General features: G+C 47.6%; 3 protein-coding genes across 3 annotated transcripts in view; 2 read left to right on the top strand and 1 right to left on the bottom strand.

Moving 5' to 3' along the window:
- PHYHD1 (phytanoyl-CoA dioxygenase domain containing 1) overlaps positions 1 to 11852 on the top strand; it is a 17761-nt gene extending 5909 nt beyond the window's left edge. Inside the window, exons 3-11 of the mRNA XM_042781454.1 lie at positions 6399 to 6474; positions 6632 to 6679; positions 7892 to 7947; positions 8034 to 8096; positions 8714 to 8735; positions 10257 to 10385; positions 10486 to 10602; positions 11591 to 11717; positions 11807 to 11852. Of these exons, the coding sequence (XP_042637388.1) occupies positions 6399 to 6474; positions 6632 to 6679; positions 7892 to 7947; positions 8034 to 8096; positions 8714 to 8735; positions 10257 to 10385; positions 10486 to 10602; positions 11591 to 11717; positions 11807 to 11852 (684 nt within the window). The remainder of the gene's footprint in view (positions 1 to 6398; positions 6475 to 6631; positions 6680 to 7891; positions 7948 to 8033; positions 8097 to 8713; positions 8736 to 10256; positions 10386 to 10485; positions 10603 to 11590; positions 11718 to 11806) is intronic.
- A 2327-nt stretch (positions 11853 to 14179) lies between these two features.
- On the bottom strand, positions 14180 to 15796 carry DOLK (dolichol kinase). The gene has a single exon (XM_007944246.2). It carries the CDS (start codon positions 15794 to 15796, stop codon positions 14180 to 14182), a length of 1617 nt encoding a protein of 538 aa, XP_007942437.1.
- A 473-nt stretch (positions 15797 to 16269) lies between these two features.
- The window catches only part of NUP188 (nucleoporin 188), a 60190-nt gene continuing 55505 nt past the window's right edge, over positions 16270 to 20954 (top strand). Inside the window, exon 1 of the mRNA XM_042781453.1 lies at positions 16270 to 16361. Coding sequence (XP_042637387.1) covers positions 16270 to 16361 — 92 coding nt within the window. The remainder of the gene's footprint in view (positions 16362 to 20954) is intronic.

The following is a 20954-nucleotide window of genomic DNA, read 5'->3' as shown; positions in this document are numbered from 1 at the left end:
TGCTTGGTTCTACAATCGATGCCAATGGAAGTAGCAGTCAGGACATTAGATGACGTGTAGCACTGGGCAGGTCGACTGCGAAGGAACTCTTTCAAGTGCTGAGGAGCAAGGATGTCTCCTTGAGAACTAAGGTGTGCCTGACACAGGCCATGATATTTCCAATCACCTCATATGCATGTGAGAGCTGGACAATAAATAAGGAAGACCGAAGAAGAGGTGATGCTTTTGAGTTGTGGTGCTGACGAAGAATGCCAAAAGAACTAACAAATCTGTCCTGGAGGAAGTGCAGCCGAGATGCTCCTTGGAAGCAAGGATGGCCAGACTTCGTCTCACCTACTTTGGTCATGTTGTCAGAGGGGACCGTTCCCTGGAGAAGGATGTCATGCTTGGTAAGGTGGAGGGTCAACGAAAGAGGGAAAGGCCTTCGACCAGATGAATTGACACGGTGGCTGTGACAATGGGCTCAAGTATAGCAATGATCATGGAGCTGGCGTGGGATTGGGCAGTGTTTTGTTCTGCTGTGCATGGGGTCACTATGAGTCGGAAATGACTTGACAGCACCTAACAACAACAACAACAATACAATATTTAAACCTTAAAACAGAAATATCCCCTGAAGTCATCTGAAAACTGAACAATAGTTTAAGTAGTAAAAAATGTCTACCTTGAGCATTTTAAGAACTATCTGTATGGGATCATAGTGACAAAAGCAACTAGAAAGATTACATAGGTAGCTTAGTGGGCAGTGAGTTTATGGTATGGGGGAGGAACAACACAGAAAATGAGAGTGAAAATGGTCGCACAAGTCAAAGAATGCAGTCAGTGTCACTGAATCATACGTGTACAAATGGTTGAATTGATGTATGTTTTGCTGTGTATAGTCTCAACAACAAAAATAAATAAATTTTAAAAATTAACAAGGATAGGTTATTTTCAGTATTTTTTTATTGTGGTGAAAATATACAAACCAAACATTCACCAATTCAACCATTTCTACATGCACAATTCAATGACATTGATTATGTTCTTCATGTGCAACCATTATAAGGATATGTTCAAAGTGCTGTTTCTAAGAGAACAGAAAAAGATGTTTATTGGTTTACATTTCCACCACTTGTGGAGTTAGTCACTGAAAACCTTATAAATAGCAGTGAAACAGTGTCTGATACAGTGTCAGAAGATGAGCCTCTCAGGTTGGAAGGCACTCAAAATACAACTGGGGAAGAACTGCCTCCTCAAAGTAGAGGCGACCTTAATGACATGGGTGGAGTAAAGCTTTCTGGACCTTTATTTGCTCATATGGCATGACTCAAAATGAAAAGATAATTTGTTGTAATAGTCACAGAATTCACAGACAATACTGACAATTATGTGGTTTACGAGGGAAGTAACAGGTTACAATTCAGGTTCAGGGTACAATTCTTCAATCAGGACAGCCTCCCCACAACTATGCCCAAAGACATGTCTCCCCTTGGCTCTCAGCCTCTTGGCCTGGCCTCTGCCCTGCTCAGTCAAGTATTACAAAGTTCTTTTAGTTCTGTCAGTAGGTTCACCTAGGTGCACCCCACTGCACCAGCAAGCCTTCTGCCCAAAAGCACTCAGCTTTCTTGCTCTGTGGGCTAAGAAGCCCACCACGCTGTCTCACACTGGTCTTTCAGTTCTGCTGCCTCTGCTACTGCTGTCTCTCTGTCACTCTCTGCCAAGGAGGTGCAGCACAGGGATCTTGGGTCCAAGGACGCAGTTCACTCCACCTCTGGCTCTTCTCTCTTGATGGCAGTGAGATTCCTCCCTTCTGCCTTTAGGAGGGTTCCTTTTAACCATAGCAGAATAACAAAACTGACAAATCCCCACCTTAGGGTTCCACACACCTTATTTGCATGGTCCCTCCTCCACAAGCGTGCCACGCACCTTATTTACATTACTGACAAGCTATCCAGTCCCCTTGGTGGGCCACAAGCACCTCACTTTGGCATAGTTCCAGCCAGTTATCTGGTGAGAGTCACAAAGATCATGGCTAGAAGACTGTTCTGGTTCCCTAGTACCACTCTGACAAGAATATACCACAAATGGGATGGCCTTAACAAACAGGAGTTTATTCTCTTACAGTTTGGAGGCTTTAAGTCCAAGTTCAAAGTGCCAGGCTCTAGGGGCTGGGTGAAAGCCCCTCAGTCTTGGGGTCCAGCTCTGCCTCTGCTCCCGACCCACTGGAGCGAGAGGTGTTTCTTCACTCAGACAGCTGGTGGCTGCTGAGGCTGAGAAGCCCAAGGTTGACAAGTGAAAAGGCACAGTCCTGATGTTACCAAAGCACATGGCAGGCTATTAATTCAAGTTCATTGTAAGTTCCAAAGTCAGCAGAGCATGGCAGGCTGCTGAACAATGACACAGCTACATGCAGGGTCCAAGCGTGCCATAAGCTAGAGACCATTCCCAAAGCTGCTTTTTATATACGGGAAGCAGACCACATACCCAAAGCAGCTACTCAGCTGCTTGTGGTAGATCCCACTATGGAGCTGATTGCCAGTATCATCATGGGGAATAACTTCCATCAGCTGCCCAGCCACTCAACCAGCCCCAGCCAAGCTGACACACAAACATAACCACCACAAAGACCCATACTAAGTAATTCAGTGCACCATAGTATGGGTGCTTGTGGCCCACCAAGGGGATTGGATAGTTTGTTAGTAATGTAAATAAGGTACATGACACTCTTGTGGGGTGGGACCATGCAGATAAGGTGTATGAAACCTAATGTGGGGACTGGTCAGTTTTGCTATCTACTAGGCATAAAATGAGTCATCCCATTTTAACCTCAGAGAGGAAGTAGGAAGAGAGCTGTTACATTATGGGGATTGCAATCAATATCATGAAAAATAAATGTGTATGATGTTGAATGGAAAACAAATTTGCTCTGTAAACTCTCATCTGATCACAATGAAATAAATAATATAAAATTTTTTAAAAAAAGAATACCTAATAAAAAAAACCAAAAAGCCATCCTAGAGGTGAAAAGGAGGATCTCACTGTCATCAAGAGAGAAAACCTGACAATGGAGTGGTCCTTGGATCTGAGATCCTGAGCTGAAATGACAGAGAGATACCAGATGGCAGACAGATGGCAGCAGCTGTGGCAGCAGAACAAAGAGACTGGCCTGAGACAGAGTGTTGTGCTTCCCAGCCCAGCAGCCAAAAAGCTGAGTGCCTTTGGGTGGAGGCTTGCTGGCAGAGTGGGGTGTTCCTATCAGCAGGGCTAAAAGAGCCTTGAAACACTTGCCCAAGCAGGGAAGAGGCCTGGCCACAAGGCCGAGGGACAAAGAGAGGCTGTCATGATCGAGGAATTGTTTCCTGAGCATTCCTGCACTTAAATTGTAACCTGCTACTTACCTAATGAACCCCATAATCATGAGTGTTGTCTGTGAGTTCTGTGTGGCCATTGCAATGAATTACTGAACCCAGCAGAGAAGTAGAGAGTGCTGTGGGAGGAATGGTTGGTATCAGAATTAGCAAAAAGGTTGGAGGGTGGTGGCATATCAGACCTCTGCCTCATAGGAATCAGCCTTGGACTGTTGATATGCATCTTGATTCTCTGCCTTCCTTGTGAGTTAGAGGAGGTCAGATGATGCTGCCGCCACATCGTTTTTTGCAGATGGTGTTGAAGGAAGAAGTCCAAGCTGCACTGAAAGAATCAGTGAAAAATAAGGGTCCAAGAATTGATGGAATACTGATTGAGATGTTTCAACAAATGGATACAACTCTGGAAGCACTCAATGGTTTATGCCAAGAAATTTGGAAGACAGCTACATGGCTGAGCACCTGGAAGAGATCCAAACTTGTGCCCATTCCAAAGAAAGGTAATCCAGGAAATTACTGGACGATATCATTAATATCACATACAAGTAAAATTTTGCTGAAAATAATTTAAAAATGTTTGCAGAAGTAGAATGGCAGGGAACTGCTAGAAATTCAAGCTGGATTCAGAAGAATATGTGGAACAAGGGATGTCATTGCCGATGTCGATGGACCTTGGCTGAAAGTAGAGAATACCAGAAAGCTGTTTACTTGTTTTGTTGACCATTCAAAGACATTTGACTGTGTGGATCATAACAAATTATGCCTAATATTGTGAAGAGTGGGAATGCCAGAACCCTTAATTACATTCATAAGGAATCTATCCACAGACCAAGAGGTTTGAACAGAACAAGGGGATACTGTGTGGTTTACAATCAGGAAAGGTGTGTGTCAGGGCTGTATCCTTTAACCATACTTATTCAGTCTCGATGGTGAGCAAATAATCCAAGAATCTGGACTATGTGAAAAAGAATGCAGCATCAGGATTACAGAAAGACTCATTAACAACCTGCAGAGGTACGCAGATGACATAACCTTGCTTATTGAAAGTGAAGGAGACTTGCACTCACTTACTGATGAAGATCAAAGACCACAGCCTTTGGTATGGATTACGTCTTAACAAAGAAAATAAAAATCTTCACAAATGGACCAATAAGCAATATTGTGATAAATGGAAAAAAGATTGAAGTTTTCAAGGATTTCACTTTACTTGGATCCTAACCAACACCCATGGAAGCAGCAGTCAGTAAATCCAATGATGTATTGCGTTGGGCAAATTTGTTGCAAAAGACCTCTTTAAAGTGTGAAAAGGCAAAGATGTCACTTTGAAAATTAAGTTGCACCTGACCCAAGCCATGACATATTCAGTAGCCTCTTTTGCATGTGAGAGCTGGACAGTGAATAAGGAAGACTGCAGAAGAGGTGATGCATTTGAGTTGGGGCATTGATGGAGAATGTTGAGTATACCATAGACTGCTATTAGAATGAACAAATCGGTCTTGGAAGAAGTACAGCCAGAATGTTCCTTGGAAGTGAGCATGGCCAGACCTTTTCTCTTGTACTTTGGTCATGTTATCAGGAGGGCCCAGACCTTGGGGAAGGATATTAGGCTTGGTAAAGTAGAGGTTTAGCAAAAAAGAGAAAGACCCTTGATGAGATGGATTGACACAAAGGCTGCAGCAATGGCTCAAGCATGGCAGTGATTGTGAGGGTGGTGCAGGACTGGGCCATGCACCTAGGGTTGTTATGACTTGGAGCTGACTCGACGGGCACCTAACAACAGTGACAGTTAATATTTCTTGAGCGTTTAGCCGTGCCCTCATTAAGTGTTTTATACATAGTAATAATAACAGAGGCCAGTACTTATATGATACTTACCACATTCCAAGGACTGTGCTAGAACTTTATATATATCAACTTGTAATCCTTACAACACCTTGTAAGATTGGTACCATTAATTGAAAACAAAAAAGACAGGCATATGAGCTGAACATTTACTTTAGGTAGATACATTCCTTGGAGAGATCAATCATGGGAGAATAGAAGGGGTGTGTATGTACAGGGGGACAGTTCAGGGGGCAGGAGTGCATGGAGGGAAGGACACAGGGAAGAGGTAACTATGGGGAGGAAGTGGGAGGGGAGCTGTTGCATTGTGGGAGATTTCAGTCAATGTCATGAGACAAAGTGTATGTGAGCTGCTGTATGGAAAGTGAATTTGCTCTGTAAACTTTCACCCAAATCACAATAAAAATAAATAAATAAATAAAATCTTACAGAAGTAGATTGACTCATCTTCCTCCCACAGGGCAGCTGGTGGGTTTGAACTACTGACCTTCCAGTTAGCAGCCAGATCTTACCCACTACGCCACCAGAGCTCCTTGGTACCATTAATAGTGTCTCTATGTTATGGATGAAACTATGCCTGGAGAAGTTCAATAATGTCGTTGGGGTCCCACAGCTAGTTGGTGGTAGAGCTGGGATTTTAGCTCAAGTATTTAGGAGCCCTGGTGGTGTAATGGTTAACTGAAAGGTTGGTGGTTTGAACTCAGCCAGCTGCTCCATGGGGTCACTATGAATCAAAATCGATTCCATGGCATCTATTAACAACAGTAATAACAATTCTAGCTCCAGAGTCTGCTCTCAACTGCTGTGGGATTCAGCTGGCTGAAGCTCCCAATATCGGGGGAGTTCCATTATTATTCCTTTTTTACAGATGAGAAACCAAGTCCTGGAGAGGTAAAGTGAGTAGCCCAAGGGTACGTGGGACCCAAGCCTGTTCAATTCTGGCATCCGTTTTCTTAATCACGACACTATCAAGTAGAGTGTAATAGCCCTATGACTTATTAAGAAGTTTGCAAGAAATCTCAGGTTGTGTTTTCAGGCACTTGGGGCTCCAATTCACTGTCCTGCGCTTCAGTGATCGAGTTTGGGAAGCCTGGAGGGGTTCTGTAGTCCCATGGGGGTGGGAGATTTCTGAGTCCTCCCTCTCTGTTTGCCAGGCCCAGCTCTGACCCCTGATGTCTGCTCAGCCCCTCTGATGTCTCCTCTTTACAGGGCAGCACAGACTATTTCTTGAGCAGCGGCGACAAGATTAGATTCTTCTTTGAGAAAGGTGTTTTTGACAAGGAAGGTATGTAGCCAGGGCCCTAGAGGTTCAGGGGAGCCAAGGTGAGGGTGGGCTGGACTTAGGTATCTGTCTTCAGGGCTGAAAGGGCACTGAGGTCAGCTGCCTGTGAGAGGATAGACTCTGGTTCTTTTTCTGCCTTTACCTGTTCCTTTTCTCACAGGCAATTTCCTGGTCCCTCCAGAGAAGTCCATCAACAAAATTGGCCATGGTGAGTAGGGCATGGGTGGGTAGGAAAGAAATGGGAAAACTGAGGCCTGAAGAGATTAGGGGCCTTGCCCAAAGACCACAGTAAGCTAGTGGCCGGACAGTTGGTATCCCTGAGTGCATGCTCCCCTTCTGGCCCTGCTCTTCTGCATCTCATGATGCCAATCATATGACAGTCGAGATACTACCACTACAGCACTGTGAAGAGGGGTCCCAACACATATGAGCACCCATAGGCCCTTCAGCTCTCTGCTGCCTGGTCTGGGGCAATGGGAGGCTCCTATGTCCTGATTCCTGGAGCCTGTTCAAGGGGCACCTGAGATGTTGACATGATTGTCAATCACGTATGCTCAAAACCTAGCCAGGAAACCCTCACTTTTTGAAATAACAACAATGATAGCAAATAGTGCTAATGAATGACTATTCTGTGCTAGGCCTTGGGGTGTAACTGTGCATGTGTTAGCCTACTGAGTCTTCCCAGCAGCCCTGGGAGAGAGAGCTATTCTTCTGGTCTCCATTTTACAGAGGAGGAGACAGGAGGAGAATGGTTACCCAAAGTCACAAAGAGTAAGCAGAAGTGCAGAGATTGCTACCAAGTGATGGGCCCCTTGGAACCCTTTGTCCTCCATGAGGAATAGGGAGTTAGGGCTGGAGGGGAGTTCCTCCAGCAAGAAGGTGAAGATGAAGGTCATGGGTAGGATAAGGTCTGGTGTGGGATGAAGGCATGTGTGGAACCCACTACTTGGTTATAAACAAGCAGAAAGTTTATAACCAATGAATACAAAATACATGAGAATGTCAACATGAAGCCTGAGTCTGGGTGTCCTAAGCTAGGCATGAGAGGGACACATGGTGGCTGGGGGCTGGCCACTCAGCCCACTTCTTCTTCTTCTTCTTCTTTTTTTTAATTTTTATTGTGATTTGGGTGAAAGTTTACAGAGCAAATTCATTTTCCATACACCAGTTAATACACATTTTGTTTCATGACATTGATTACAATACCCCACAATGTAACAGCTCTCTTCCCACTTCCTCCCCATAGTTACCTCTTCCCTGTGTCCCTCTCTCTGCCCCCCACCCCAGCTATCTCCCTGTGCAAACACTGCCCTTCTGTTCTCCCATGATCGATAGCTCCAAGGAGTATATCTACCTGATGTAAATGTTCACCCCATATGCCTGTCTATTGTTTGCACTCAGCCTGCTTCTGTCCCTGCAGCTCTGCATGCCCATGACCCAGTCTTCAGGTGTGTCACACACTCCCCCAAAATGCAGGTGAGCAGAGGATGGGGCAGGGGCCAGGTAGGTGGACCAGATGGGCATGTAGGCAGGCTGGCATAATGACTTTTGCCCCCTTTCAGGCCTTGGCCAGGAGTCTAGGCCTCCAGATGCCCGTGGTGGTGCAGAGTATGTACATCTTCAAGGTGATTTCTGTGTCTTCCCACCCTTCAGTTTCCCTTCTGTAAAACTGGCACAGTGCTCACACCAAGCCCCTCCTTACCATGGGCTGGAAGCTGTTTCCCCAAGGAACTGGGGAATTATTTACTCTGTACAGCCCATATAAAATCAGTGTCCTCTGATTGAGGCTCCTGGCACATCCCCAGAACTCCCTCCATCCTTCCTGGCCTATCAAAGTGCTCTGTTTCGAGTTTTTAAGGCCCAGCTCAGTGTCACCTCCAGGAAGCCTTCCAGATCCCTTGAGAAGGAAAAGGGTCCATCTCAGTCTGAGGGTGAAAAGCGTGCCACTAGCTCCGTCTTCACCTCTTCTAGTCCTCAGTTCATTCTGTCTGTGTTCTGAGGTTTGCGTGTGCTGATTCCTGCTTAGACTGGGACCTCCCTATTGCTCAGGGTGCTCTTTCTCTTTGAGTCCCCCAAAGCCTGGTACATGGTAGGTGCTCAATAGCTAGGTGTTGGGGTGGAATCCTTGGAGGTAAACACCTGGAGTGAGGCAGGAGCATCCCACAAGACACAGAGTGAGCCCCTGCACCTTCCACACTCCCTGCTCTTCTTGTCCTCACCAGGCTCTACTTATCTCTTTCAGCAACCTCATTTTGGCGGCGAAGGTGAGCTGAGAGCAGCAGGCTGTGGGGCCCAGCAAAGGCCACGGGCAGGAGATATGGGACATCTGTGGTTGTCGGGTCTTGGGAGGAAAGGAAAGCTACTGCTGAGATGTTGGCAGGCAGGAAGCTGGGCCAGAGCAGGAGAAGCTGGAGCCACCTTCCATTCCTTCTTTGAACACTAAATTGGGAGAGGGCCTTGGAACCCTTGGCACAGTGGTTCCTAATTCTGGCAGCAACCTTTGTTTGTTAAAAATGCAGTTTCCAGGCCCCTGGCCTCTGACATTTTGATTCAGTAGGGTTACATAGGCCTTAGAATCTTATTTTTAGCAAGCTTCCTGGGAATGAATTCAGGATCGCAATTACTGGTCTAGTTCCAACACCCACCAGAAATATAGATGCCCTTTACAGCCCCCACATCTTCTTAAAAATCTCTGATGACAAGGAGCTTACCCCCTTATAGGCTGCCTTTTCCGTGAGCCCAAGTCTACCTCCTGTGACTACCCACTCCTCCCTGCTATTCAGCCCAAGGGCAGTCCTCTGGAACAGTGGCCACTCTTTTCCTGAGCCTTCTCTGCCTGAATCCAACATCTCTAATTCCCTCAGCCATTCCTCCCCAAACGCTTTGGAGCCCGTACCATTAGAATACCTTCCTCTGGACGCCATCCAGATTGTCAAATTTTCTCTTAAAGTCTGGTGCTCAGAAATACACACAATTTCCCACGCAGGAAGGAAGTGAGGCTAGCACCTCTTTACTTTGTTACTACAGACTTTGCTGTCTTTGTTCAGTGGTTCTCTGTCCTGCCTGGGCCCCAGCATCACTTAGGCAAACCCAACCCAACCCACTGCCATCGAGTTAATCCTGATTCATATCAACCCTATAGGACAGAGTAGAACTGCCTCATAGGGTTTCTAAGGCTGTAAATCTTTATGAAAGCAAACTGCTTCATCTTTCTCCTATGGAGTGGCTGGTGGGTTTGAACTGCCAACCTTTTGGTTAGCAGCCAAATTTTTTAACCACTGTGCCACCAGAGCTCCCTCATACTTGGACAGGTATTCAAAAATATGGATGCTTGGTCATAGTCATGTTCCTCTTAGCACCAAAGTTCCCAATCTTACACCACCTAGTGGACCCATCTGGTGGCTGGAGGCTGCTTGTCCTTGGTTAAGAGCAGTGGCCATAGCTACTTGGCTACAATTAAATGGTAGTTGCTTTTAGTAACTTTTTAGCAAGCAAACCATGTCAGGGCCCTGTATTAAACACTTTTCATACACTATCTCATGGAATCTTCTAGCAGTCCTAAGAGGTAGGTTATTGTTGGGACCACTTTTACAGTTTGGCAGATCAAAGCTTTGAGAAGTGAAATCTCTTGCCTAAAAGTCTCAGACCAGGAAGGGTAAAATTCTAACTGCTCATGGGGAGGCTGGCCCTGGAGGGGTCCAGGAGGATGAGGGGGGTAAATGGGGCCAAGTGAGGTGGCCCTAGCCAAAGGGGTGGTCTTCTCACACTTGGCGGGCCTGCTGCAGTCTCCCCTCACCAGGATGCTACGTTCCTGTACACGGAGCCTCTGGGCCGGGTGTTGGGTGTGTGGATCGCACTGGAGGATGCCACGCTGGAGAACGGCTGCCTCTGGTTCATCCCTGGCTCCCATACAAGTGAGGACACCTGTCTCTGTCTGCCCACCCATACCCTCCTTGGCCTCAGGGATAGGGGGCTGGAGAAAAGAGGGGCTAATGGCTCCAATTTGGCCTGCAGGTGGAGTGTCAAGAAGGATGGTTCGGTCCCCGGCCTGCTCGGCACCTGGCACCAGGTTCCTCGGGTCAGAACCAGCCTGGGAGAGCAGCCTCTTTATGCCCACACCTGTCCAGAGAGGTAGGAGGACTATAGAGGGCAGGGAAGGAGGGGGTGTGGGGCCATGCACATGGGCCCCTCCTCCTTCTGACTACCAGCACCCAAGAGGTTCTCCATGGGATCATCAGAGGCCTGTGAAGTTACAGGGTGAGAGAAAGTCAGGACTGGATGGGCATTCAGCAGTGTGGTTAAAGGCAAGGTCTCCAGATCAGCCTCAAATTCATACTGTGTTACTCATGGGCTGACTGGACAAATGATGACCTCTCTGAGCTTCAGTTTCCCCCAGTGTTGAGTGGGGAAGAAGGAGTCCTGGTGGTACTCGGCTGCTAACAGAAAGGTCAGTGGTTCAAACTCACCAGCAGCTCCGTGGGAGAAGTCTTGACAATCTGCTCCCATAAAGATTACAGCCTAGGAAACCCTATGGGGCAGTTCTACTCTGTCATACAGGTGTCACTATGAGTTGGAATTGACTTGATGGCACACAGCAACAGAGTGGGTAAGCAAGTGAAATGAAATATGTAAGATGCTTACATAGAATTCATGCTGCACACAGCAAGTACTCAACAAATGCTGGCTATCGGTCCACCCTTCTTTCAGAAGAGGGGAAATTGAGGTCCAACTCAGCATTCACTGGCCAACGTCACAGCTAACTAGCATGGTACAGAGACTTTCTGCTTGCTTCTGCAAATACTATGGAATGGAATGGCCTCCTAAGCCTTGCCAGGGGTGCAGGCCACAGCAGCAGAACTTGATCCCAGGGAAACCTACCAGCACAGCCTCCAACCCTAGAGCAGGCGGTGTGGGCTGAACAATTAGGGATGGGTAGCGTAGTGCCTAAGAGCTCTGGTAGCATAGTGCACATAACAACAACAACAACATGGGGAGGGATAGGAGGGACACAGGACTCTTGAGGAAGACCTGTGTCCATTCCTGCCCTGGGAAGGGGGAATAGGGGCTGGTGCTCTCCCAGGCCCAGGGAGAGGACATGACCTGCTTGGATCCTTGCCAGGGGCCCTTGTCCTAATCCATGGAGAAGTAGTACACAAGAGTGAACAGAACCTCTCTGACCACTCACGCCAGGCCTACACATTCCACCTCATGGAAGCCTCTGGTACCATCTGGAGCCCAGAGAACTGGTAGGGCAGCATGGGTGTGCATGACTGATGGTTCCCTGAGGAGAAGCTGGAAGCTGGAGCAGTGAGACCTGCCTCTTTGTCCTCTGCAGGCTCCAGCCCACAGCTGAGCTGCCCTTTCCTCCACTGTATACCTGATGGCCCTCAGAAGGAGTAAGGCATTGCTCCTCCCAGGAGAGGATGCAAACACCAATAGCTGGCCAGGCTACTTCACTTGACCTCCTGGCTGCAATAGCAAAGTTGCATCTTCTCTCCTGGGCTTTTCTCTGCCAGTGTGTGTGCCTGGAGCCCAGCAGGCAGCAGGCAAGAGGTGAGAGTGGCAGGGCAGCACAGCAGGGGCTGGATGGGAGGCATTCCCAAGATCATTTCCCTGCCTCTTCCCTGCCCCAAGAGACCCTCCCCCTTGAGGAGACCTCTTGGCATGAAAGCACTCTGGTCACCTCTCTGCTACTTATTCTTCTGTCCTCTGATGTGCAACTCTGATTTGTGCCATGAGATACTGAATAAAAATGACTTCCAAATGCAGCTGCTCCGTCCCTTTCTCCCAAGCAGTCTTGCTCTCAAGATAAGCTTGGGAATGAATGCTTGGCAGGTACCCAGAGCCTCTGTGGGGACAACTGCCAAATCCAAATCCTGCTTAGCTGGGGGACCCAGAGACCTAGGTCTGGCCCAGAGGTCATGCAACTGGGGCCATGAGCTGAATCTACTGCAGATGTGTTTTATTTGGGCTTCCAGCCTGGAAAAACACTTTAAAATTGGGAGATTTCACATAAAAATCCAGGCTTTTAAGCTTTCTTTGAATGAGCAGAAAATCAACACACGGCCCACATTTTAGCGTGGCAACTGCCAGATAGAGCTGCCTCTTTAGAGGCACATGTGCTCTTGGGTTCAGCACGGTTCCCACTTCCCCATCCTCATTCATCTGTGACCTGCCTGGCCTTGGTGGGTGAGATTGTGGCCCTGATTTAGTCTGGCCCCCAAATCTATACATGGACAAACCAAGGCCCAGGGAGAAAGGCCTTTCCCAAGGCCACCAGGAAGTCAGTGGAGCAAAGCTGAGACTGCCTCCTTTGACAAGCAGAAGGGAGCTTGAAGGAAAGGACAGACTTGTTAAGTTTCCTTTGTGCCTCCAAGGAATGTTTCACTACTCTCTTCTGAGAGAAAGGACTTGGCAGATTCTCAAGTGGAAATGCAAGCTCCCCCTAAGCTGCTCCTGGCCCTGCTCCTAGCTTCTGGCCTTGTTGGACCAAAGTTCTCACCACTCTGCTAGGTCTTTCCGTCAGACTGGATGGGAATTGGGGAGCACCTTGTTCAGCCTCATGAAACATACTGTATTATCTTCCCGCTGACAGGAAATGTTCATCTATTCAGCAAATGTTGATTGAGTATGTCAGGTTCTATACTGTCAATGGACTATGCAATGGGACACAGAAAGCAAGGGTGGAGTCTGGGCCCTTGCTTAGGCAGAGTTCCAGAGTAGAGCCATTGTCAGCTCCCAGGAAACTCCTCCAGTCCCTCTGGACCTGTTCTAGGCTCTAATGTGTTGCTAAGGGAAGAGATAAACACAGGTTTGATGTATTTGGGGTGGGAGAAGATCTCAGGAAGGACCCTCTTGACAAGACCTTATGCTGTCCAGCCCATCAGCACCACTCAGCCAGGCAGCAGGTCTTGGAGGTGTGTGTGTCTGTGTGGCTGAAACAGGACATTAGCCCAGGACCTGATTCTCTTCCCCTAGCCCTTCCTTGCATGCACTAAACCAATTCTACCTCTTCCCTTCAGTTCTTCCTAGCTCAGATGGGAGAAACCACATGCACTCAGCTATTAACCCCTTGGGTTTTCCTTGTCCAAATGAAGCAGAGAAGTAAAGGGCACCCTGTTCTCCAAGTAAAACTGGTATAACGCCCTTGGCTTGCATGGCTGTTACTACATGACGCTGGTCTTGGGTAATAATGACACTTTCCCTTAGTGATTGCCCCTATGCCCTTAACTGGACACTTCATACACCTCATCTCACTGGATCCTCACAACACTTCTATGAGGTGCATGTTGTTAGTAATTATTATAGCCCTTCTTGCAGACTGGAGAATTGAGGCCACAGTAAGAGGTGCAGCCAAGGAATCTAACCAGATTAGGTTGACACCAGAACCTGAAGTGTTAACCACTGTGTTCCACTGGTGTTCCTTCCAGCCTTCTCTGAGGACTGCAAGGTGAGGGGGCAGGGGGGCTCCAAAGCACACTCAAGTTCTTTGAGTTGCTGCCATATCCTTTAAGTGCCGTCCCCCACCTCGAAACATCAGCAAAACTAAAACCAGGAAAGCTTTTATTTTTATTTTAAATCTGAACCAACCAAAAAATCCAAACTACTTTTCACCCCTTGGCTCTTCACGCCCAAGTGGCTGGCTGGTGTGGGGGCCATTCATCCTCCCCATGTTCCTGTTTCCTATATCACTGCTACTGTATAGCAGCTAGGCCATCAGCAATATCAGGAGGTAGAGAGGCAAAAGGAGATTGTCTATCTGTGTAGTGTATGCTTCTAAGAGTGACACAGTACTGATGGACCCCAAAATCCAAGCATAACTGTAATTTAGGTCCACGCCACTGTCAAAGATTAAGATCAGAGCTACAGAAATGATCTGAGCAAATATAGACGTCATGGTCCCCTCAAAAGTCTTTTTAGTTCCAGGCCAGCGGATCTCTCCCATGGTGCTGCCAAAGACAGAGGCCACAGTATCACCTACACCCACAGCCAGGACACCAGCATAAGGAACGAGGGCCCTTGCTCCCCCCAGGCTACCCTTCTGTGTACAGGGTCTGGGGACTAGCCAAATGGGAAGAGACATGCCCAGGAGCAGGTAGATGTGGGTCAGGATGAGTGGTCCGCTGTCTCGTTCATCCAGGAAGAGGGACAGGAGGCTCCGCAGAGTATGGCCTAGGGGCTTGATGCGGAAGTAGCGCACATACTCCAGGAAGATGAAGACTGCCAGGCATACAGTGGCAGCCACATAGAGTAGTGGCCGGTCAAAGATGATACCTGGGATGTAGGTGGCTACCACAATGAAGTGGAAATACTTCCGGGCAATGGTGGGGGCCTGGTGCTTCTTGGACTCAGATGATGACCGCTTGGCATTCTGGTACAATACCACCAGGCAGGCCAAGGTGGCCAGCAGAGACCAGTAGGCTAGCAGATAGATGCGGGTGTCTGTCTGGAAGAGGAACTGAAGGAACCAGAGGAGGGGGTTCCTGCGGATGAGTCGGTGCAGCCAGGGCAGGACCACCCCGAGGCCTAGCACACAGGTCATGAGGTGGAAGAAGATGGAGGAGGCCCAGGTGCCTGAGTCCATGAAGACAAAAAGGGTGCTGAAGAAGATGCCCATAAGTACTATCCCTACCACCACCACCAGCAGGAAGAAGTCCACTGGGTCCCCCTGGCTTTCCACCACAATCAGAGAGCACTTGATGAGCTGGTTGAGTACGAAGCTGATGCCACCTAACACCAGCAGTGCCTCTCCAGGGGTGAAGCAGCGGGGCAGCAGGTATAGCAGGATCATGTTGAGGTACACAAAGATCAGCAGGACCTCCAGGACCTCGATCACCTCACCCACACTGAGCGAGTGCTTCATGATGTAAATGATGACACCTCCAGCCAAGCCTGAGATGACACAAGTGTTGGTGGGCACTGGGCGGGTGATGCCCAAAGCCAAAACTGATGAGAAAAGGGCCACTGCCATGCCAGTGGCTGCCACCACAACGCCAAAGCGTTCAAAGTGTGGGTTCCCTGCAGCCTGGCAGCGCTCCTTCATGACTAGTCCGAGCAAAGGCATAACCAGGGAGGCAGGCAGTAGTCCACTGTTGGCAGACATTCGGAACTGAAAGACGGCGCTTCCCTGCTGAAGAAGCCGGTCCCACTTGTATTGGACATAGAAGGCCTGCACTGCGAGGGCTACAGCGCACCACGAGTATCTGTCCCACACGATCACGTGAATGCTCAGCACCATGGCGAATACCACTGCTGCCTCTGCCAACACAGACCCGCTCAGCGGAGCTTCCGCCCCCGGGGTCGGAGGAGCGCTATCTCGGGTCATGTCTCTAGACTTGAGGCCTCAGGAAAGTAGGTGACTAGGGACGCCTTAGACTCTTGGCCCCTCAACACCTCCAGGCAGAGGGCAACAGCTTCACCGAGCCAGTAACCTTCTCTTTCCGTTCTCCAGCTGCGAGGAGAGAAGCTCCACTGCTGGTCACTCTCTGCGGCCTGAAAGCTGAACCCCGGTCAGCCTTCACCACCTCCAATTTATGGCGCAGACGTCGCCACTAGGCCACCTTTCTTACCGCCGCGGCCACTCTCGCCGCGGGCTCCTCGCTTCCCCGGACACCGCCATCTTGGCCCCGCCCCTTACGGAGTTAACGTGACGGAAGCTCCGCCCCACGCGTCTGGGCTTCGGCCAGCGGTCACGTGGGCACGGCGTTTGTGGGGCGGGGCTGGGGCGCGCGCGCGGGAAGATGGCGGCTGTCGCCGGCGAGTCGTGTGTGAGGTACGGAGCGGACCGAGTTGGCGGGGATGGCTGTGAGGCAAGGGCTCGAAACCGAGCAGAAGCGGGACGAGAGTTGGGAACCTGATGTGGCGATTGTGGCGGAGCGAAGCTCGGCTGGGTAGACAGATGCCGAGACGGGAGGCGGTTACATCCAAACGGTCCCCGTTTGGGGACTTCTTCAAGAGGGGACTTGTCCAAGAGGAGGGCCGGTTCTTCACCTCATCCTTCGATGCTAGGCCTTGTCTCCTCACCCAAGCCCCTTTCCCTTCCTCCTCTCTCCCCGCCGACTTGTACCTTGGCGTCCTACTCGCGCTTCCTCGTCTGGCCGTGGCGCTAACTCGAGGCGCGATGGGCGCTTTGCGGTCGCGGTCGCCTGGAGTACCCCTTCCATGCGCACACATACACGTCCTCGCCGCAGCCTTCCTCTGACCTGTCCCGGGCTTTCCCTACCTCATTAGGAAGTATTTCTTGTTGGCGCGGAGCCACCTCCCTGCAGTTTTTGCCCTCTTTCTCCGCTCAGCCTCTTTTCGCCCATCTATTCAATTTTTCATGCATTGATTCAGTCAGCCGACGTGTCTCAGTTCTCCAAGAGATTCCAGGCACTGTGCTAGGCTTTGGGGACAAGAAGATAATATGTTAAAAGGAATGATAGTGTTCTCAAGTATAGAGGGCTTACTAGCGCCAGACGCTGGTGAGGCGCTTTGCGGACAATTCTCACAACTTCGTGAGGCACCTTTTATTTTACAGATGAGTCAGAAGCCCCACTCAGCTAGCCGAGTGGTAAAGTGAGGATTCAAATCCGAGTCTGTTCAACTCCAAAGCTAGAAGGAAACCATCACATCCCTGTCTTCCACATTACAGCCTGACGAGGTGTCTTCCATTCGGCTCCCCACCACCTTCCCTGGTAAAATCAGTTAAACATCCCCGTCGCTTATTATTCCCTGTGCCAGTAGTGTTTTCCCCACTTTTCTGCCTTGCTCACCATTGTGTCTTCAGTACACAGGAATAGCATGTAGTAAGCCGTCAAGTCAGTATTTCTTACAAATATTGTCAGTTCTCTCTGGCATCACTTCCTTCACCTCCCAGCTGGAAGTGAGATTTTTCTCTGGAATTTCCACTGGACTATTATCTGTGCCTTGTGAAGACCAGTTTGCCTTTGTCTTCCCTGTTGTTCCCCAGATGTGCCAACAACTACATTGGGACAGCATTGTAGCCACTGTGCCCTCCTTTTCTTTGGCCTGTTTCATAGTCATTGTGACACTTGGGTAAAAGTTCAGTTCCTGTAGAGTTAAACATGTTTTTTAAAGGAAAGCATTGATTTGCCTGAGAGATGCTTTGGTCATACTAGGAAACCTACCAAACTGGTACTGTAAGAAGGAAGAAAGGACATAGAATTCCTAGGCAATGCTTTGCTTATAGCCTAAATTGTTGTTGTTGTTGTTGTTTGCCGTCGAGTCGGCCCGACTCATAGTGACCCCTCTTTGGGTTTCCCGAGTCGGCCCCGACTCATAGTGACCCCTCTTTGGGTTTCCGAGGCAGTATCACTATGGAAGTAGGATTGCCCAACCTTCCTTCCGAGGAGTGCCTGGTGGGTTTGAACCTCCAGCCTTCTGGTGAGCAGTCAGGTGCCTTAGGCACTATGCTACCAGAGCTCCTAAATTAGGAGAGTACTTTTTTCTTTTTGTGCCAGAAGTCACATTCAGTAGCAGTTGGGATTATACTGAGCAGCAGCCCCCTGTTTGAAATGCCTAGAGGTCGGAACTGAGAGAAAACTCTGTTCCTAACGCCTCAGGTTTGTAGATGTCCTTAGACAAGTCACCTTCCCATTTTGATCTTCTGTCTCTCCAAATGCAAATCCTTTCCAGAACAGTATTTAGGTAGCTATGGAACATGGAACATTTTTTCTTTGTTTTTGGTAGGAAAAATCATTGTGCATGTTAATACAAGCTGCTACTAGTAAAAAGGGAGCTCTGGTAGCATAGTGCCTAAGGCACTTGACTGCTAACCAGAAGGCTGGCGGTTCAAACCCACCAGCCACTCCTCGGAAGGAAGGTTGGGCAATCCTACTTCCGTAGTGATACTGCCTCGGAAACCCAAGGAGGGGTCGCTATGAGTCGGGGCCAACTCGACGGCAAACAACAACAACAACAACTCTTAAATCAGTCTTTTGAGACAGTCACTCAGGGATTAGCAGAAGGTCCATTTGAATATTGGCATTTTTCTCGTGACTCTTGTTTTTTTCAGTTAATGTGTTTGTGTAAGTCTGAATAAGGAAGGCATTTGACTGCTAACCAGAAGACTGGTGGTTCAAACCCGTTAGCCACTCTGTGGAAGGAAGACTGGGCAATCTACTTCCATAAAGATTACCACCTTGGAAACCCAAAGGGGGTCGCTGTGAGTCAGAATCTACTTGATGGCAGTGAGTTTGGTTTTTTGGTTGTAAGTCTGGTGTAAGTGTGCTAAACAAAAATGGAACTGTAATTGGAAAAGCTTTTGCTGCTAAGCTTAAGTCTCAGTTTATACAAGAGAGGTGTACCTCATCTGTGGAGTTAGAGCATTCGTGAAAGGTGGCAGCTTTTATTATCTCCATGTAGAATATAACTGTGTTTCTCAAAAGAACTATCTCAGCAGGATAGCTTGGCTGTGTCTCAGCTTTTTATCAAAAGGACTGAATTGTGTAAACTATTATTTCTAACCTCCAGTAGCTTTTACTCAAAGCGTTCCAACCAGAAGAATCACCAAATAAGATACTTCTCAGTCTCCTTTAACTTAACTGTTGCAGGATTGGAGTTCCATGTTGTTTGCTAGAATATTGGAGTGGAAATCAGTAAAGTTTTTTAAACTTTACCTTTAAATTTGTGGCAGGTTATTTAATTTCTGTGCTTCAGTTTCTCCCCGAGATACTTACTTCAGAGGAGTATTATGCAACTGAGATATTAGCACATACTTAGTTTCTTGAAAATATGTCTTCTATAGAAAATACTTCCCTGAAAATTTAGATAGGCATCACAGTTTTAAATTTCAGTCAAACTTTTAGGTCCCAATTCAGGGTGAAGCCTTTCTTCAGTCCCCAGGGAGCCCTCTCTTTCCTGTTTTCTGTGGTTATGTTTCTTTGTAGTCTGTAATTGTTAGTATCATGGCATTTGGTACTTTTTTCCTTTTTGCTGATTGTGTGATATGTATTCACTGTCCTTTGTCATTCTCATCACTTAAGCTTATGCACATCTTAAAGGTCTTAGTATTTGTATCTCAATTATTCCTACACTAGTGAGTATGTTGTTGTTGTTGTTGTTATGTGCCGTGGAGTCAAACCCGACTCATAGCGACCCCTCCTTGGGTTTCCGAGGCAGTATCACTACGGAAGTAGGATTGCCCAACCTTCCTTCCGAGGAGTGGCTGGTGGGTTTGAACCTCCAGCTGTCTGGTTAGCAGGCAAGTGTCTTAGCCACTATGCTACCAGAGCTCCCTCACCTATGTTACTACACGTCTATTGTCTAGTTAGTGATTTACCCTCCCTCTCTTCCCCTCCCATCCCTCATAACCATCACAGAGTATGTAGGAGGTGAGAAACCAGTAAGACTTATTTCCATAAAGATTCCCTTCCTGACAGACTCTACCGTTTTCTCCTTTGTTCTGCCTTCTCTTGGCACTTATGTATAAATTATTTGTTTTTCTTAATTTTTTTTGTTCCAGTTAGATTGCAAGCCTAAAAGGGACCTATACTGTTCCCTTTTTTTTTTTTTTTTTTTACTTTTATTGTGGTGAAAATATATACAACAAGACCATGTATTCATACCGATGTAACAGTTTCCCCATTTACAGCTCAGAGATGTTGATGACATTTTTCATGTTGTGCCACCATTATTGCTTTCCTTTTCCAAAATACTGTACCACTCTTAGCATAAACTCAGTGCCTCACAAACAAAAGCTTCTCCTTTCCCCATTCCTCCTACCCCCATAACCACCAATAATCTTTCATTTATTTGTGTGTGTACACACACACACACACATATAAACATTTGTTTTGTTTTTTGCTTGCTTGTTTATTTTCAACCGGTCTAGGAATTTTCTTTCCCCTTCCCTTCCATCCCTGGTAACCAACAAAGAAAATTTCCTTCCATGTATAAACTTTTCCTTGACTTTTTAAAATAGTGGACTAATACAATATTTGTCCTTCTGTGATTGACTTACTCAGCATAATGTCCTCCAAGTTTATCCATGTTATGTGGTGTTCTGCAGATTCTACATTATTGTTTAGTGTTGCATAGCATTTCATTACTTGTATGTACCAGATTGTTAATCCATTCTTCTGTTGCTGGGCACCTATGTTGTTTCCATCTTTTTGTTATTGTAAGTAGTGCTGCAGTGAACATGGGTGTGCGTATATCTGTTCTTGTTCTGGCTCTCACTTTCTAGGGTATATGAGGTATAGATCTTATTTCATTTTTCTGCAAATAGACGCCCAGTTTTGCCAGCACCATTTGTGAAAGAGATTTTTTCTTCCCCATTTAATGGGTTTTGGCCTTTGGTCAAAGATCACCTCTCCTTAGTGGATGAATCTGTTTTCTGGATTCTCAGTGCTGTTCCACTGCTCTATGTGTCTGTTGTTGTACCAATACCAGGCTGTTTTGACTAATGTGGCTGTATAGTAGTAGGTTTTGAGATCCAGGAGTGTGAGACCTCCTACTTTCTTCTTCTTCAGTAGTGCTTT

This window comes from Orycteropus afer, unplaced genomic scaffold (genome assembly GCF_000298275.1).
Source record: "Orycteropus afer afer isolate SDZICR_OR568_19922 unplaced genomic scaffold, OryAfe1.0 scaffold00123, whole genome shotgun sequence".
Classification (NCBI taxonomy): Eukaryota; Metazoa; Chordata; class Mammalia; order Tubulidentata; family Orycteropodidae; genus Orycteropus; species Orycteropus afer.
Note: the sequence above shows the minus strand (reverse complement) of the source record. Positions and strands in the feature narration are given on the sequence as shown.